We start from the raw sequence: 17,570 nt of genomic DNA, 5'->3' as shown, positions 1-17,570 counted from the left end.
CATTACACTTCTTTTACTGATTATGCGGGCTGTTACAAAAATTTGAATATTTTAACCTTATGCATTGACCCTAAACATATCCATGGAAACGCCCCTACTTTGGCTACTAAAGTAACAAAATATCCCATCGCAAACTTTCAACCTCAGTTTCTCAGGTTGGCTAAAATAAGAGGGAAAAAAAGGTCTCTCAACTTCAGCTGCCCTGGCATGGGCAGTAGTCTGGACGTGCTTTCCTGTCAGTTTAGGCTCCTTTAAATGACACTGGCGGTAAGGATAACTTTGGCAAAGGCTTTTTTTTTTTCTTTTTTAACACAACAGTCTTTTGTTGACTTTTGGTTAAAGATTTATTGTTTTGGGAAAAGGAAAGTGTACAGCCAGTCTAACAAATTCTAGGATATTTCTGTAAGGTCACAGCAACAAGACCCAAATCATTAGTGGCTTTCATGACGTCAGAGGAGTTAACAGAGATTAAAGGAAGTTTTTGTTTCAGAATCTCTTCTTGCCAGCTACAGCAGCAGCCATTGTATGTTACCACAAGGAATTGTCTGTTTTTTTTCCTTTGCTGAGCTGAGCAGTGCTGTGACCTCACTGTCACAGAGACGGAGTCTTAGTATACGGCTACGGATGCAAGAAGAAGGGTGGGTCGGCGGTGGGGGGACACAAAAATAGGGGCAGATGCAGTGTAGTGAATGTTTCAGTAAATGTAAAATGTTTTCACAACACCTGTTAAAATAAATTAGGCCCACCGAGCTTTTGAAAGATTTATTTTCATGTCTGGGACTGTTTGAATAAACCCCACTGAATCGACTGAGTGGAAAAATGAAAAAAATAAATAAATAAATAAATGAAAATGACCAAAAGAGGAGAAAAAAGGGTGGGGAGTGGGTAAAGAATAAAAAGAAAACCTGCCGACTCCTCGCAGTCCCGAGGCCAGCTGGCCAGGGTCCAAATGACTTCTTAAGTTATGCCAAAAATAATCGCAGTCTCATATCTTTGTCCACACATATAAACACACGCGTGCACGCACACACAGAGTTGCCTGCACACACCTGTCTAATCCACTTCTGTTTGATACGCCTTTCCAAGCCTATCTTCAGTTGTCCATCTTTCCTTCTGTGAGCAGTTGCTTGCTTTTCCTTTTGTAGGATTTAAGCTGCACCCCCCGCCTCTCCTCTTCCTTACTCCTGCTTCTTTCATTCTCTCTCTCCCTCTCCCTCTCTCTCTCCTGTGCCAGTCTGCATCCCTTCCTTTCAATTAGTCAAACCTGAAGAGATCCACCACAGCACTGCCCCTCCTCCGCCAAACATCTCTCGTCTCCTCTCCTCTTCTCCTCCCTTTCTGTGTCTTGATGGTTCTGTCACTTTTTTCTCAATTAGCGGACCTGACAGGCAGCTCAGGCTGCTCCTCCTCTCCTCTCGGTCTTCCTGTGGCGTGCTCTCTCTCTCTCCATCCTTCTATCTCCTCGTCTCTGATGCGTTACAGCCACCTCCCTGGAGAAAATAGAATTTTCATTTATGTTATTTTTTTCTTCTATCAAAAGTGGTGAAAGCCTTATCAGTAACTGAATGTCTTCAGAGAAGGTGTAAGAGGACTGGTATTGTGCTAGTGAGAAACCGCCTCTAAAGCAGCAGGAATAATTCTCCTCTGCCTCTAGGTGCTGTTCTATATCTAACCCCCTTCTTTGTCCTCCCTGTTGGCCTGCTTCTCTCAACCCACCATGTTGCGAGAAATACCTTCAGAACTTCTAGAAATCCCTCCTTGGGATGCAGCTCTGTTTGTTCTGCCTCTCACCCCTGCTCTGCCGGTGGAAAGGAAGGCATGCGCTGTGAACTCCCCTCTGCCATTCACTTGCTGATGCTGGCGTGTTTATGTGTGAGTGTGCGGAGGGAGCGAAGGAGAGCGAGGTTGCTGTGCAGTCAGCAGACTGCACTAAGACCCTGCTCACGTCGCCTGCAGCAGCATCGGCAGCGGCAGCAGAAGTAGCAGCTTCCCTTGTCCTGGCCAGATTAATGGCTGAATGAGCTCCGCCGTGCCCAGCAGTCCCCCTCTTGCTGCCCCAGTGGAGAGCATGCTGAAACTGAGCAGGCTGGCATTATCGGGCACAGCCAGACCACACTGTGAAAAGGGATTACGCCATCAATCGTCACGCTCACAAACAACATGCTGCCGCAGAAAAAAAAAAAAAAGACCCTCTCCCAGCTTGGATAAAGACTGGCAAACAGCTCTCTGCTTTTCCCTCTCCTGAAATCAAAGGAAAAAATGACTTGCTTAAACAAAGCTCCCCCCCCCCCCCCAAGCTGTAAATGAATTGGCATAATTTTGCGTTCTTATTAATCATGACAGCAAAGGAGGAGACAGAGACAAAAGAGGGGGGATGGGAAGGGAAAAAAAACAAGGTAGAAACATAGGTGAAAAACGGGAAAAGGGAAAAGTGAGGGTATGTAATTATCACCCCTTTGCCCTCCTCAGAAAGCAGCACCTCCTGTGTTATTGCAGGGCTGTTTGCCTCCTCTGTGTATTTCATTAATTAAGATGGGAGGATGCAGAGGCCGCACTGAGAAGAGGTCATTAAGCCCACCACAACACTCCTCCCTCCCCAGAGCTGGGACCGGGCCCCATTGTTCCACCGGCAGAAAGTGAGACATTCAACACTCATAGCTGCTGTAAAAACCATGTGTGTACAAAAACACATGGCCGAATAAAGTGCATCTGCGCTTTCTGGGATCAGGTCGCACGTTTTCCGAAAATTTTTTCCTCTCTTTCGGCCCGTATCCTTTTTACGCCATCCATGAGCTGCACTGGAAAGTAAAGCTACAGCGACAGATGGGTCTAATAGTTGAGCTGAAGAGAAATTAATCACTTAAATTTTACTTTATGACAGTGGGCTGATAGACCTGTCTGTCCTATGAATTAAAAAAGAAACAAAAAAGTGTGTCTCTGTCTTTTTTGGTTTTCCATTTCAACAAAAGTGGTTCACTCATGTGACGGTGTGTGTGTGTGTATATAAATATATATATAGTCTTTTTATTTTCCTTAGTTATTTCTTTAACTTGTATGTAGACTGATGACTTGGATTTAATCATGCTTTTTTAAAGTATTAAACTAAAATTACGCTATAGCGCTGCTGTCACTAAGCAACATCATCGCATTATTGGACATTTTTTGTGTGTCCTTTACAGTACCTCGATTTTATTCCGTTGGTTGGGTGAAATGATTAATTACACGGTAGCATAGATAGGCTAATTTAATTCACATTGATGTGTTTAGATGCTATAGTTACTCAAATGCAGTGAAAGTGGGTTGTCATAGAGATGCTTTTTTTTTTTTTTTTTGTATTGATATTGCGATGGGCTTTCATCTCAGTCCATCTTTTCTCTCCTCTACACTCAAAGTCCTTTGTGTTTTCCAGTGTCCCGTTGCAAAATGAGCTTTTTGTTTGGTTGTGGCGTAAACGTCCTCCAGATGGGCTTGGTGTAATAAGCCCAGGTGTACTAGCTTACAGGCCCAACATCCCGATGACCTCTTACCTCTGATGTAGGTCAGTAAAGGTTAGCCGCCCAGCTCTCTGTTCATTGCAAACACAAGCTTCAAATCCATCCTTATCACCCCATTCAGATGGTTCAAGGTGCGGCTGCCACTTCTAAGAGTGAGTTAAAGAAAGCACCATATGTTTCAAAGACAAATTTCATATATTACAGAAATCCCCAGGCTTGTCTGTTATTGTTTTCATTCTAAACTCCAGCAGGAAAGGCAAACATGTGAGGCACAGCCAGCACTTATTTGCGTATGAACACCACCAGCTGCATTGGACCTGAAGGATTACACTGGATAACTGCATCTCTGTGGTTGTTATCCTTTCTTATCAACTCTCTCCCTCTCTGATATCTTAGCAGGTCCAGGGTATCCTCGATTCTCAGGGAGTCTGGCCCACACGTTCCTTCCTATGAGCCACTTGGATCACCATGCCAACAGTGGAGTTCTCTATGGGCAACACCGTTTCTATGACACACAAAAAGGTGGGACGTGAGACTATTAAAATTTTATCACACGGAAATAATATGAATTCAAATGGAAGCGGTATAGTCTGGTGCTGTTGTCTGTGCAATACTGAGAGCATGCTTTTTTTTTTCTTTCCGTGACTAATTTGTCTTCTTTTTTCTATTTTATAGAGAACTTCTACCTTCGAGGTCTCCCATCCCAGCCACCTCTCATCTCAGCCAATCATAGTCTGCCACCAATGTCTCGGGCAGGTTCAGGACACACTCAGGGGTCCTGCAGCAGAGACAGAGATCAAGGGGTAGGCACAGGCATACATAAGGGTCTTAAAGAGGGGTCTGTGGAAAGAGGAGTGGTAAATGTCAAGGACAAGGAGAGATCCAGTGGTAAACAAGAGGCTAAGGAAAGACAGCAGCAGCAGCAACAACAGCAGCAGCACCACGCTCACCAGCCACCCCAGCCAACACACCACCACCATTCTCACACTCATCAGCAGCACCCGCACTATCCTCAGCACCCGCTGCCCCTGGAGGAGGTAAACAGCCGGGCCCTGGAGAGGCATAAGGCGTCGCTCACGATGTACAGTAAAGAGCACCCTCAAAGTATGAGCAAGCCCCTCAGTGCCTGTTTGCACAATAGCAAGATGCAAAATGGAGATCCAGGAACTGGAGCAGGGGCTAAGGTGTCCATGTCCAGCTGTGGCGGTGAGGACACAACCCTTCGGGTTATGGGTGGTGGGGGGAGCAGCCAGAACAGACATTTGGGGACTAGTGGCAGTGGCCGCTGCACCAAAGAGGGGGTAAGTGGGGAAATGAGGATCAGTGAACAACCTTCAGACTGTTTGGAAAGGGGTCAGGCACCACTTCACCACTCTCTGCCCTACTCTGTACCCCCACCCTTACATATGAGTTCTGCTACTGGAGGGGCCCATCCACATCCTCATGCTCACCCCCATACACATCCCCATCCAGGGGGCTTCCACTGTCTTCAGCTCCACCCCAGCCACCCACATCATTCCCACCACACACACCACCATCCAGAGTTTTTCTGCCCACCGCCACCTGCTCCTCTAGCCAACCCTGCCTCGCACGAGAGGGGGCCAGTCAATGTGGGGCGAGAACCTAAAGTCACAGGGCCTACATTTGTGCCATCTGTGGCAGACGTAGGCGATAAATCTAATGGGCCATTCCAGCTTAATAACCCTGACTGCCAGGGTGTGGGTAGTGGAGGAGGAGGCAGCAATGCCAAGGACAAGACAATCGAAAAGAATGGTGGCGGTGGGCACCACAGTAATTGGCACAGAAAACAACAACAGCAACAACAGCAGCAGCAGCAGCACCCATACAGAAAGACAGAGAAGGCTCCAGACTGGATGCAATCCCACCATCAACACCTTCAGTCCTCACAGCTTCCTCCACCTCCCCAGCAACAACCACCACATTCTCAACAGCAGCATCAAGTAGTGCGATCGCGGAGTGCTGAGTGTATCAACAGTGGTGTGGAAATGGATGTGTTCAGACCCTCGCTGCCCCAGGGACCCAAGGCAGGGCACTCGGTCCCTCATTCTGTAAACACTTCTCCTTATCGAGACTGTTCCCATCCCGGACCCCCGCCAAACTCTTCCCCACTTGGAAGTAAAAACATGGGGCAGCACAGTGGAACACAACACAGTGGTCCCGGAGGTAGCTGCTCTTTACAGAGAGACGGCCAAAAGGTAGCCAGGATTCGCCACCAGCAGCATGGCCGACCTGGCCCAGAGACACCCACTGAGTTGAACCAGGGGAATAGTCAGGAGCTTAAAAGAAAGATGGACATGTCTCCTTATGGTTACAGCAACAGCAGTGGGCAGCAGCACCACCACCAGCAGCCCCCAGTGCCACCCTGGAATATGAGGCCTCCTCACCACATGTCGCAACCTGAGGAGGAGCAGAGGAAGTCATATATGGAGTTGGGGAGCACTGGTGGGCAACACTCTCAGCAGCAGCAGCAGCAACAACAGCAGCAGCAGCAGCAACAACAACAACAGCAGCAGCAGCAGCAACAACAACAGCAGCAGCAGCAGCAGCCGGGAATAAGCCTCCCTCCTCCACAGCCCCCCACCGCACCTCCCCTCAGCCAGCAACAGCAGCAACCACAGCAGCAACCTGATCCCCAGGGTCCAACTCAGGGAGAGAGCAGTGCAATGAAAAGCTTACTAAAGTACAGCAACCAGCAACAACCACTGCTCGTCTCCCAAAAGAATCCATTTGGGGGGTTAGGAAATCTCAAATCAGGTCCATCTGGGGGGAGCTGTGCCCTGCAGGGCAACAAACAGACTCTGCCTTCCAGGAAGGGTACGGCTAATGACAGTGAGCGTCCTGATTATAACGGGCGGAGCAGGGAAATGGGGGAGCCAGGTCATGGTGAAAGTGAGGTGCGGCAGCCGCCAGTAGGAATAGCGGTGGCGGTGGCCAGACAGAGGGAACCACCTTGTCGTTCAGCTGAAAATCATCCGAACAGCCGACAGGGCAGGGTCCATCCGTCTGTGAAAGGTAAGCAATCCAGGTCACTGGCTTGTGAGAAGGCCTTATATTTCTTTATCTGTAACTTGCCAACAATATCGCTGCAAACAGAGAAACAGCCATATAGAAAATAAACAAACAGGAAAAAGCACATTTTTAAGCGGATAAAAAGCCAGAAAAATATTGATTTTGTGGTGATACCCTTTGCTGAATGCAGTAAAAATCCAGAATGGTATAATTCTCACACTCATTGCCATCAGGTATACGCTCCAGTCCCCGTGATCCATTACAGGATAATATAGGCATAGCTAATTCTATGAATGGAGTTTAATACTTATGGGTTTAAATATAAATTTCCTCTGCAGCAGTCCCAAACAATGCCTTGCTGATTTTAACTTGGTTTTCCCCTCTTTAACTTTCTAGTTGCCCTTAATCAAACATTAGTGAGTCAAACAGGCATCAACCATGATGTTTACAGATGTCAAGTCTGAGTCCATTTAGAGTTGCCAAGATAAAAAGTAATTAATATAAGATTTCTAAGCCTCGCTCTGAGAACAACAGTATATAAATGGAAATAAATAGATATACAAAAAAATACAATATTAAAAAAACAAAACAACTTTGGACAAAATTGACCTACATCAAGTTTCAATTTTATTTCATAAATATCTGAATGTGTTATTATATTATGAAGCAAGTTATTTTTCTTTCCAAATAAGACAGTAATATGTCAATACTGTGCACTATATGGTTTTAGCATGAATTCTGCCAATACAAAAGCATTTAATACTCAAAATGTATTCATTTGCAACTTGCGGCACGGTTCTGACAAGTGGCGAGAGACTTGGGATTTTGTTCTCACTGTGATCCACAATGGTGAAAGTTGATGTTTGCCTCACAGGGCAGCCCCGCTCCATGTATCTGTCAGATCCCACCACTGAGGAAGACAGGAAGAGGCTGAGTGAGGAACAAATAGGTCTCACTTGCTTGGACAGGGAGAGGGATGCATATATCAGGTATGTATTTTTAAAGGTGTTGTTCAATACTTAATAAATTAAAATCTTTACAGAAACATTCTAATTTGTATTTCTTTATCTTTATGTCATTCTGATGTCAGGGATAACAAAGAGAGGGTGGAATTTGCAAGGATCCACCCTTCCAGCAGCTGTCACGGAGACCTTGCCTCTCATCTCATGGTCCCGGGCGGGACGTCCCTCCAGTCTGGCCAGTTGGGAGATCCTGCTGCACATTCTGCTCACCATCATTGGATGCCAAGAACTGGAAGCCCATCTCTCTGGATGACGGGACATTCTTATGGTAAGACGCTTTCTGATGGCAGGATTTTATTGTTATGGTTATGTTTATGTTTATTCATGTGTTATAAAGACATATAGTCCAGCTTTTTTTTGTTTATTGAAAAAAAGGCCAAAACAAAGACGTTTAGAATTGATTTGATCAGCTGATACATATATTTAAAGTTCTTTTGTTTATATGGAATTCTGTAATTTAATTTCTTTATAAAGCAGGTATAGGTCATACAACCCTACACCAGAATCTGCCACCAGCTTTCTCTGCAGCCATGCCAGGCCCTCTGCAGCCAGTCCTGCCTCTGCCTCAAGACCCCTCTGCCCAACTGGTGGTCTTGCCCTCCGAGCCTCCCACCCATCCTGCGACCCATCACCTGGGTAAGCCATGGCATTTTATATGTTAATCTAATCGATCTACAAAGCACAGCAAACTCCACTGGTACAGTATCTGTATACAAAGAGTAAAAATAAGAAAAGCTTGTTTGTTATTATGCTTATGTTTTTGTGATTGTTAACTGTGTGTGTATGGATGAATGAGGACTGACAGGAAGAGAAGCTAAGGGCTAAGGCCGATGCTAATGGGAATCCAAATAAATACAACACAAGCAGCAGAAATGCACCAAATTTAGCTTATGTTCTGTGAAACTAAAACGAGTTATTTCACTGTTAATATTACTTTGGGCTAAGATAAGTTTGCAATCTTATGATAATTGCTACATGCCAACTGCTTGGCCTGGCAACAGTGGCACTCTCAGTAGTTCAGGATGCTCATACAAAGCTATTTTGCCCCTACAATACCACAGCAGAGGAAGAGGAAGTGAATGAGGTGAAAATCACTTCACCAGAGTCATTGTAGATGCGTATTCAGTGAACAGACTGTGAAATTTAATTGGCTCCCAGTCTTTGACGATATGTTTCCTTCTGCGCGCCACAGGAGTTTCAGCTGAGAAGGGAAGTGCATCCACAGAAACTTTCCCACAGGAAATATTTTCATATCCGATTTTATGTGGCGAAATTCTTAGTGTGTCTTGCAAAAGGAGCTGAAAGATCAAATTCATTTGGATAATAAAACCGCTAATGTGGAGTGTGTAGCACAGTGCTAATACAGATATTATGAAGATGCTCATTATGTAGTTCTATATAGTGTGGTCTTAGTACTTTCCAAAAGGCACCTCTGTCATTGTAGATCACCCATATGGAGTTGTGCGTGTCCTTAAATCCACATAATGAGACAGGTTGTACACCCACACACATGGGAACCAGGCTTACTGCTGGGCCCTTTTGCAGAACCCCTACTGTGGTTTGGCCGGGAAGGTGGGACTTTTTGGCATAAAGGCCGAGACGAATGCTCTGACGAGAAAAACATGCATTTCCAGCACAGCATTTTGACCTCTAATCAACCTATGACCATTATATTCTGTTCACATTTCATCATTTTCATAACGTCTTTTTCCAGCATTCCAAAATTCTCAAAGCAGTTCTTAAGAGACAGCTTTTTGTTCAGAGCGGAGGAGAGTGTGGGATTGTTTCTGCCTGGGGAGATGTTGTTCTGTGAAGTCAAAAATCTTTTTTTCCTTAAAGGATACATGTTGTTGCTATAAATGTGAATACAATGATTCTTTAAATGATCCATAATGGTTTCAGTGTTTTGAAATAGTTGTGTGGGAGGCACATAATGATAAATATGGAGAACACAACTGTTCTCTGTTTGCTAATGTATTCTAGTGAGTCGTGCCTACTGTCAATGCGTATGAGCCCAAAGAAAAGTGATGTAGAGTGTGTGTGTGTATGTGTATGCATGTGTTTTTGTTCTAAGGTAGCCCCCTCCATCACATTTCTCCTTTTTTTTTTTTTTCTCATTAGATGTGATGGAGCAGCCAGGGCTGTGGCCCCCTGTGTACGGCGCCCGGGGCCCACCCTCCCACATGCAACATCCTGCTGTGTACTCCCGATCCCAGTTTCTACGGCAACAGGAGCTGTACGCTCTCCAGCAGCATCAACAGCTTCAGCATCAGCATCAGAGTCACCAGTCGCAGCAATCACAACTGCAGTCTCAACCTCAGCAGCAGCAGCAGCCACAGCAGCACAGAGCTGCACATGCCATGAACATGCAGCACCAACCCGCTCACAATGCACAGGTGATTGCAGAGTCAAAATACGCAAGGGAGATTAATACATGCAAAAGTGCAGGCAATGCAGCGAAGCGTAAGCGAGTCATGGATCCCGTGACTTTTGAGTCTATTTTCAATTTGCATAATATTCTTTGAAGGATATGCCAACTTTCCTACAGGGGAAAAAAAAAGTGTATTCCCGAATACAGAAAAGCAAGTAGCATTGGCTGTCAACCAGATTGCAATAAATGTACTATTTGGTTAATGCATAAAATCACTTGTTCACTAAATTTAGATATGCAATAATTTTGTATTAATGCCACAGATACAGAAGAGAGCAGACGAGCCCTCAGTTGAACTGGAAGAACTCATTTCAGAGCCAAGAACATCTAAACCTGCCAAAGCTTACTCTTACAACCCACCGCAGAGAAACACCTCACCCCCTGGGACCTGCACCACTCACCTGTCCCCTTGTTGTCAGTCCCCTTCGCTGCGACAACATCCCAAAAGCACTCCTTCAACACCCTGCCCCGCTCCTAGCCCTGTTGCAGCAGTACCTCATTCACCTGCCATTAGCCCTGCTCCACCTCAAATGTTAAAGGCTCCTGAATCCGAAGACAAGACGGGAGAGGGGCAGCCTCCACAGGAATACCCAGGGTCTCTGGAGCCTGGTAAGTGCAAAGAAGTGTCTAGAAAAAAAATGCAAAAACTGTGCGTAAAAGTTTTCAAACTGTCTTTGAAGCAGTGTGCACAGTGGTTTTTGTACAAACAATAATCATCAAATTAGCGCTTGTGAGATAACATACTCACACTAATCAGGTATAATAACAGAGTCATGTAGAAAACCAGAAAGAGAACAGAAAACTGTTCTAACATATAGTCAAATCTTGTGCATCATACCGATTTATAACTGGAGTTGTCACTGTTCAGTGACCCCATTTTTTTCTGCTGGTGTTGCGGTAATATGTGTGGGTAGCTCTTTTGGCAAAGCCTCTGATTGAATAAACGGTGAAGAAAATGGCTGCCGGCTGTGCTGGGACTTTCCAGAACTGTTACCTTGGTAATGATTGAGAAATATCTTAGTAGCGGCCTTTACATCTCCTCCACCCCCACACGCCTGACACTATCTTCATCATTATTAATGTCTGGCTAACGGCTCCCGCAAGCCAGAGGAATTGTGTCAGTTTCTCTGATAAACTAAAGGTCTTGTCCACTTTAAATAACACGCACACACACAGTTACTTGTGGTAACTTCCTAAGGTTGGGGGATCAAGGGAAAGTGCTTTTTCATTTCCTTGCCCTGCTTTTTCACTCCATGGAACCTAGTTAGCAAGAGAGTTTCGTTTATCATGGGTATGATTGGTAATCTGTAACACATCCGCATCACAAAAACAGTGCTTTCTATTAAGGAATCATAATATGTGGGTTTTTTTGGGAGGATGGTTTATCAGAATTTTTGGAATAAATAGACAATTGTTAAATATTAAATTAATAAATATTCTTTTCATCTATAGACTTGCCTCCTGGATACACATACCCTGCTATTGCGATGGACTACAGGAGCGGACCGTCACCTCAGGGTGTTCAGCTGGCTGAGCCAGCTGACCTGGACGCAGTCCAAGTGGAGCCTGCTGAGCATGCTCCCCAGTCTCTGGCCAGCCTAGGGGAGGAGTTAGACTGTCAAGTGGTAGTCAGACCCCTTCCAGAGCCACTCCCACTCAAGGAAGTGGCGCATGAAGAGGAAAACAGAGTGGTTGATGGAGTTCTGGAGCAGAGGGATGAGGTGGAAATAACAGCCGTGACAGAAGCTAACTATGTCCACAGAGAGGAGGAGCAACCAGAGGAGCAGGGACAAACTGCAGGAGAGGTGCTGGTTTGTCCACCTGTTGAGAGTACTGTGTGTGAGGCTCCTTCCTGCCCAGTCTCCATTTCAACAGAAGAACCTGACAGGCAAGACGCTGTCATTACCTTGGAAGAAGAGGAGGATGATGAGATGATGGGTGGGGAGATTCAGGTGGAGTATGCTCAAAAGGTCAGCATGCCTGGAGAGCAAGAGCCAGAGCTGCCCACCATCATCGAGCTTGATCCTGCTTCTCCTGAGTCACAGTCCCCGCCTAATGAGTGCGCAGAGGACAGTGAGCAGCAGCACGACAACAAGATGACCTCTAATGATGCCTCAGTGGATTCTGTGTGTCTTTCCCCGGCCTCAGCTTCTGCCCCTAGCCCAAGCGAGGAATCTTTTGCTGTGGCCCCAAAACCTGTTGTGCCCTGCTACTGGAGTCTGGAGCTGCTGATTGCTGCTGCGTTCTGTACAGATGTGCCTCCATTTCCCTTGTTCTCATATAGTACACCATCAGTTGCCCCATCGCAATGCAACCCACACCAGGGTATCGAGCTTCTGAGTGAACTAGCGGATCTGGAGCTGCAGCAGCAAAAGCGCACTTGTGGAAAAAGCCAGGGTGAGAAACAGTGGCTCCTCCATGACTCTAACACATTCACATTCACACAGCAACACTCACATCAACAGAATGCACTTCTCTCATAGTTTACTCTCCTTTTCCTCTATGTCCATTGAGACAAACTCCCACTCCCCCTCAGGCCTAGCCTCATCGCTCTGTGCTCCCTCCCAGATAGTCCTCTCTTCCTGCCGGTCTCATGAGCCTCTTGTGAATTCTAACACATCCCCAGAGAGGCTGTCTACATGCGTGCTTGCCGTTGCTCTTCTTTGGCATGTTAAAGCCACTTTTATTTCCTAAAAGGCTGTTCTAATGATGCAGGGCCTCAGGAGAGGGAGAAAAAGCAGGAGGACAGGGCTGAACTACTAGTGAAGGGTGTACACCTTCCTCTCTCACTCACGCTCCCTTCGAGCTCTCCTCAGGGAACCGTCTGTGTCTCTCCATCCTGCAGCTGTTTGATACACTCATGCGCGCGCACCCAAACACGCACAACTGCAAATACACAGAGTTAAACTTAAAGGAGAGACACCAGTTTGTTTCATTCTCTCACTAACATAACACTTCATACTGAAAGTTGGTGTGTAATCACAAAAGCAGTCATTGTTTTCAGCACCCTGGAGCATTGCCTGGCTAATTAGACCCCATTGTTTTAAAGTGGCTTTAAAAGCTTCCTTGTTTTTCAAAGTACCATGTGTTTTTGTTTTTTTTTATTCATGCAAAAGGATGTTTTGTGTTTACCACAGCATCCTAATGCATTTAACTGCTCCCAAAAGATGGTTCTTTAAAAAGGGTATCATCTGATTCCAGAGTCAGTGATGTCTTCGATATGCGATATTGTTGACAGCTCAGGCAAGTAGCAAATGTCGATTTAGAGTCACAACTATGGTTAGTAAGACGATTCAGTATATTTTTATTTATTCATGTTAAGATGTAAGACTGTGTTACTCTTACAAACAAAATGTCATTTTCCTTGTGACTAGGCTACAATCTGCTATTCAGCTTGTGGCTCAGACCATTAATGGCAGATAGACTACTCAGTGTCATAAGCAGATAGGCTACATAGGAAAAGCTCAGTCCAGATGGTCTGTGAGATATCAGCATATGGTGAGTCCAAAATAATGTGACCTCTGAAAAGATATGCTGCTGATTTCTCATACTGTCCTAATCTGCTCAAATTTCTGCAGAAAACAAAACAAAAACAAAAAGACCCATCTTTCTCTCTCACTTTGACATGAGTTTCCTTTCACAAATGTTAAGTAAATAAGCTCTGTCCACTGTGGCATCTGAATCGAAAATGTATAGATGCAATATGAACCCTTCCCCCCCCCCCCCCTTCTGTAAACAGAGGAGGAACTGCTCATGTTTGACCTCCAAAGCCTTGCTACCCTGGCCACGGCCCGTGCGCTGGAGCTGGGCTCCGAGGAAAGCAGCAGCGCGAGTTCTGAGCGACAATTTCCAGCCCGCAGGATCCTCAATTTACGAAGGAAATGCACCTGGACACCTCGCAATGAACCAGTAAGGCTATAAAAGTGTGCCCTTCTTGACGCTTCAAAATGTTCCCAGAATTCTAACGATGTTTCAAACAAATAGTAACTAATGAAGTTGTACTTAAAATGTTCCTTGATTGCTTTTGTTACATGTTACATAACCACTAATTATGCGTGTTGTTCAGGTGTGCCCAGCCAAAGTTAGCATGGAAACAATGGATGGTCCTGAGCTTGCAATGCGTGTGAAATTGGCTGAGTTACAACGTCGTTATAAAGAGAAGCAGAAGGAGCTTGCCAAACTTCAGAGGAAGCATGATCATCAGTGAGTATGGCGCGGTCCTCCTTTACCTGTGCCGATTCCCAATCGGTCCGTTCCAAAGTAGTAAAAACATAAACGTATTTCATTCACTTATAGTTTCAAAATGGATTTCTTTTAGTGCTTTAGAACCTTCAGAGTTTAGATATAGGTAGCGTCTTAAAGCTCGACCGGCTGCATGTGTGTTTACATCTGCATGTGCCAGCAGGAAGGAAGAAACACCTCGCAGCCCAGCACGGCGAGGACCGGGGCGGCCGAGGAAGCGGAAACCCACCCTCACCACAGGTCCAGTGTCCTCATCCGAGGGCCAAAGAAAAGTCAAGTGAGTATCAGTTAGCCCATCTCCGCTAGCTGGCTGTAGTCCAGTCATGCATGATAAGCCCCTCTGTATCACTGCCATACAGGCGCTGCCTCTCATTGGCATAAGCAGGAAACAGGAGAACCGCTGAACTATTCTAGGAAGTCGAATCAAACCTCTTCTACTCTAATCAACATTGGTGTTATTAATTGCGTAACGGGGCAGTCTGTGTCAGCTGTGTCCTACAGAATACTCATTCAGGGTTAATATATATATAAATAAAAACATTCAACTTTACCGGGCTGAATTGTGCACGTCTGATTCGCAAGGCAATAAGAGTTAAGCTGACTTTTTGAGTCCATGTATATGTTTGTCCGTGTATGTGTTTGAGGAATATGACGAAAGAGGAAAAATTAGCAGAAACGAGCAGGAGAATGTTTTTTTAAATCAACATTGTAAAAATAGGGATGCCTTTCCTGTTTGGAAGTTGTGTTGGAGGGGTTGGTAAAAGGTTTACTCTCAGGCTTCAGTTATCCCCGGCATCTAGGCTCAGAATGCCTTTGGGCACTAAATATTACCTCGCAGCATTCCCTCTCTGTCCATCTTAATCCTTCTTTTCTCACTTCAGTTTCTGGACAACTGTCCACAGCTGCCCCTTTGCAATGTCACTTGCCACTCTTCTTCCACCCGTATCCTCTTGCACCCCCCTCACTAGGGCCCGTGCTGATCAGATGCTAATGCTGAGTGACAATGACACCCAAATATAAGGCCTGGGCCCTCAAGTGAAGTGCAGTGGAGGGAAAGTGGGAGCAGATATGGGGTTACAGTCTCACAGAAGAGTAAACTGAAGTCTGTCTTTTTGTTGTACTTTAAATTGAATCACAGCCAAGACACTTTATTTTTCTTAAAAGCTCCCAGGGTGTACACCCTTTTGTTTGTGATGTGTGCACAACCCAAAAGAGAATGACGTGATACTTGTGAATGAGAAACAAGCAAGCAGACTGAGGACTGTTTAGCCCCATGTTGCGTTATGTGGCAGGGTTCTATAAAAGCGCTGTCCTGCACCTGCCAGTCATGCCGCTACAAAACGCTGATGCTTTTGTGCTGATGGGGGTTAGTGGGTCAGTGGGTCAGTGGATAGCCCACCCAGCCTTTCAGTATCTTTTTCCCTACTTTGCTTTAACCACCGGGGGTGCGTGTGTGTGGTAGTGTTTGAGTGGGAGATACATTCAGGCCTCGTGATCAAGCCTTCCAACTTGCAAATTTTATGCATCTGTTTAGTTAGAGATGGATGCAGCAGTGTGCTTATGAGCACTGAAGCAGGCATTGTTTGTTTCTGTGCACGCTTATGTTATTCCTGTGGGTAGAGCATTGGGGTCCTTTGTGGTGTCGCTTTGATTTGGGGTTGGACGGGGTTGTATTCTAGAGAGAACTCCTGCTTGCCAGCAAACCCTGATAATCAATTCTGTTTAATTAGTCACTGTACACTCAGCTCCACCAGCCCCCTCCACCATAAATGGGAGGGACTCTGTCACATTGTGTTTGTCAGCAGCGGAAAGCAAGCCGTGGTGGGATCTGCCTCACGGGGACAACTCACACTCCACTGGCACCTCTGTCACTCTCCTGTCAGTCAGTGGGCAGAGAGTCCCACTGCCTGACAATTGCTTTCATTCTTCTTGAGTCTTGCAGGTGCATGCTGGAATTATGAGATTTACACACAATCAGCACCTTCATGAGCACTGTGAATTCGCATGCTGCTGATAAATGACATCAAAACAAACATGCAAAAAAAAACCAGCACATGGTTCTTTACTTTAAAAACAGTTTCTGCACCAATATGGAAGCAGAACAAATGCGCAGTATTTTACTTATCTACGTCAGATTTAGTCATTGCTTACTTTCTAAATGGAATGGTTTCCGAGGTTGTATGCATGCTAGGAGAGAGGAAGTTAATCTTTTGTTTGAGCATGGTCTGGCTCATTTCGGTGTGGTCTACGGGCAGTCTTCCAGGGGGAAATTCAAGGGCATTTGGAGTGGTTGGCCTGTGATGCTGCTCAGCATAGGGGAAAGTGTGTGCCACAGTGATATGAAAAAGCAACCAGAGAGGCATGATACTCACTGAATACAATATGACCACATTCAAATTCCAGTGCCTTCTAACCATTCACGGTATCCTTCAAAGCTGTGCAGTAGTGCTTTACAGGGGACAAACATTCTCCCTAGAAGAAGCACCAAATTGCCCTCAAACAATCCCAGTTTTCTTGTTAGAGATTAATTTTCAAGTGGGTGTCTCAGACACTGGACTCTTCTTGTCCTTTTTGTCATTCGGCTCACTTGACAGAAAAGGGAAAGTTACCAGATCCCAGAGAGAGGTGACTCAACTCCCTTCTTTTTTTTCCCCTTGCAGATCGATGGGGGCAGGGCTTGGTTTGCCTGACGACCTGGGAGGGGGCGGAGAAAGCCAGCGAAGGAAGAAGAGGCTGTCCAGTCGAGGCTTTGAGCGACTCAGCAGCACACAGGTCAGGGTCCCCTTGTCCTACTCCCTTCTGTCCCACACATAGCCAGAAATAAAAGAAGCCGCTCTTTGTTTCGTTGCATTTGATATATCCCTTTGTTGCATCCCATTTCTAATTAGGCGCTACCCTCAGGAGTTCATCCTGATCCTCTGCTCTCCATATAAATGTCTGTCTTGTTAGAGCTTCTCCAATTGCTTTTTAAATTCTCTATTCTTGAGAAAACAAGGGCTCTCTTCACAATGTCAGAGGAGATGATGATGTCATGATGATGTCATTGTGATGCTTTTGTGGCTTCTGTAAGGAGTGTAACTGGTTTTCACCAGTCTCATCTGTCTTTCTGTTGCAGCAGGTAAAAGCACAGAGCTGCAGAAAAAGCAGTCTTCACAGCATGCTCAACTCCAAGCTGGCTGGAGATGTGGTTCAGCTCAAGCAAAAGGCCCAGGTTAAAAAGAATCTCTCAGGGACAGGCTCGAGGGACAAGGAAATTTCACTCTGCAGCTCCAACCTTAAGCATGGACACAGAAGCCAGGGCACAAGCAAAGCAGACTCCAGGCGAGAGTCTGGGGGACAAAGCGATACAGG

At 45.7% G+C, this 17,570-nt stretch overlaps 1 protein-coding gene across 8 annotated transcripts in view; it reads left to right on the top strand.

Annotated features, from left to right (window-relative positions):
* bahcc1a (BAH domain and coiled-coil containing 1a) overlaps nt 1-17,570 on the top strand; it is a 64,033-nt gene that overhangs the window by 33,613 nt on the left and 12,850 nt on the right. For 4 of the 8 annotated variants that reach the window (XM_012921407.4, XM_012921408.4, XM_014408897.3 and 1 more), the window contains 13 exons: nt 3,891-4,016; nt 4,170-6,527; nt 7,399-7,513; nt 7,615-7,814; nt 8,021-8,182; nt 9,668-9,942; nt 10,241-10,586; nt 11,430-12,374; nt 13,717-13,886; nt 14,044-14,180; nt 14,380-14,496; nt 16,880-16,991; nt 17,335-17,569. In XM_012921407.4, coding sequence (XP_012776861.3) covers nt 3,891-4,016; nt 4,170-6,527; nt 7,399-7,513; nt 7,615-7,814; nt 8,021-8,182; nt 9,668-9,942; nt 10,241-10,586; nt 11,430-12,374; nt 13,717-13,886; nt 14,044-14,180; nt 14,380-14,496; nt 16,880-16,991; nt 17,335-17,569 — 5,298 coding nt within the window. The remainder of the gene's footprint in view (nt 1-3,890; nt 4,017-4,169; nt 6,528-7,398; nt 7,514-7,614; nt 7,815-8,020; nt 8,183-9,667; nt 9,943-10,240; nt 10,587-11,429; nt 12,375-13,716; nt 13,887-14,043; nt 14,181-14,379; nt 14,497-16,879; nt 16,992-17,334; nt 17,570) is intronic. The other 4 variants (XM_076883217.1, XM_012921406.4, XM_012921404.4 and 1 more) reach the window with 4 other exon arrangements.

This window comes from Maylandia zebra, linkage group LG4 (assembly GCF_041146795.1).
Source record: "Maylandia zebra isolate NMK-2024a linkage group LG4, Mzebra_GT3a, whole genome shotgun sequence".
Classification (NCBI taxonomy): domain Eukaryota; kingdom Metazoa; phylum Chordata; class Actinopteri; order Cichliformes; family Cichlidae; genus Maylandia; species Maylandia zebra.
This window is presented reverse-complemented; position numbering and strand designations above follow the sequence as displayed.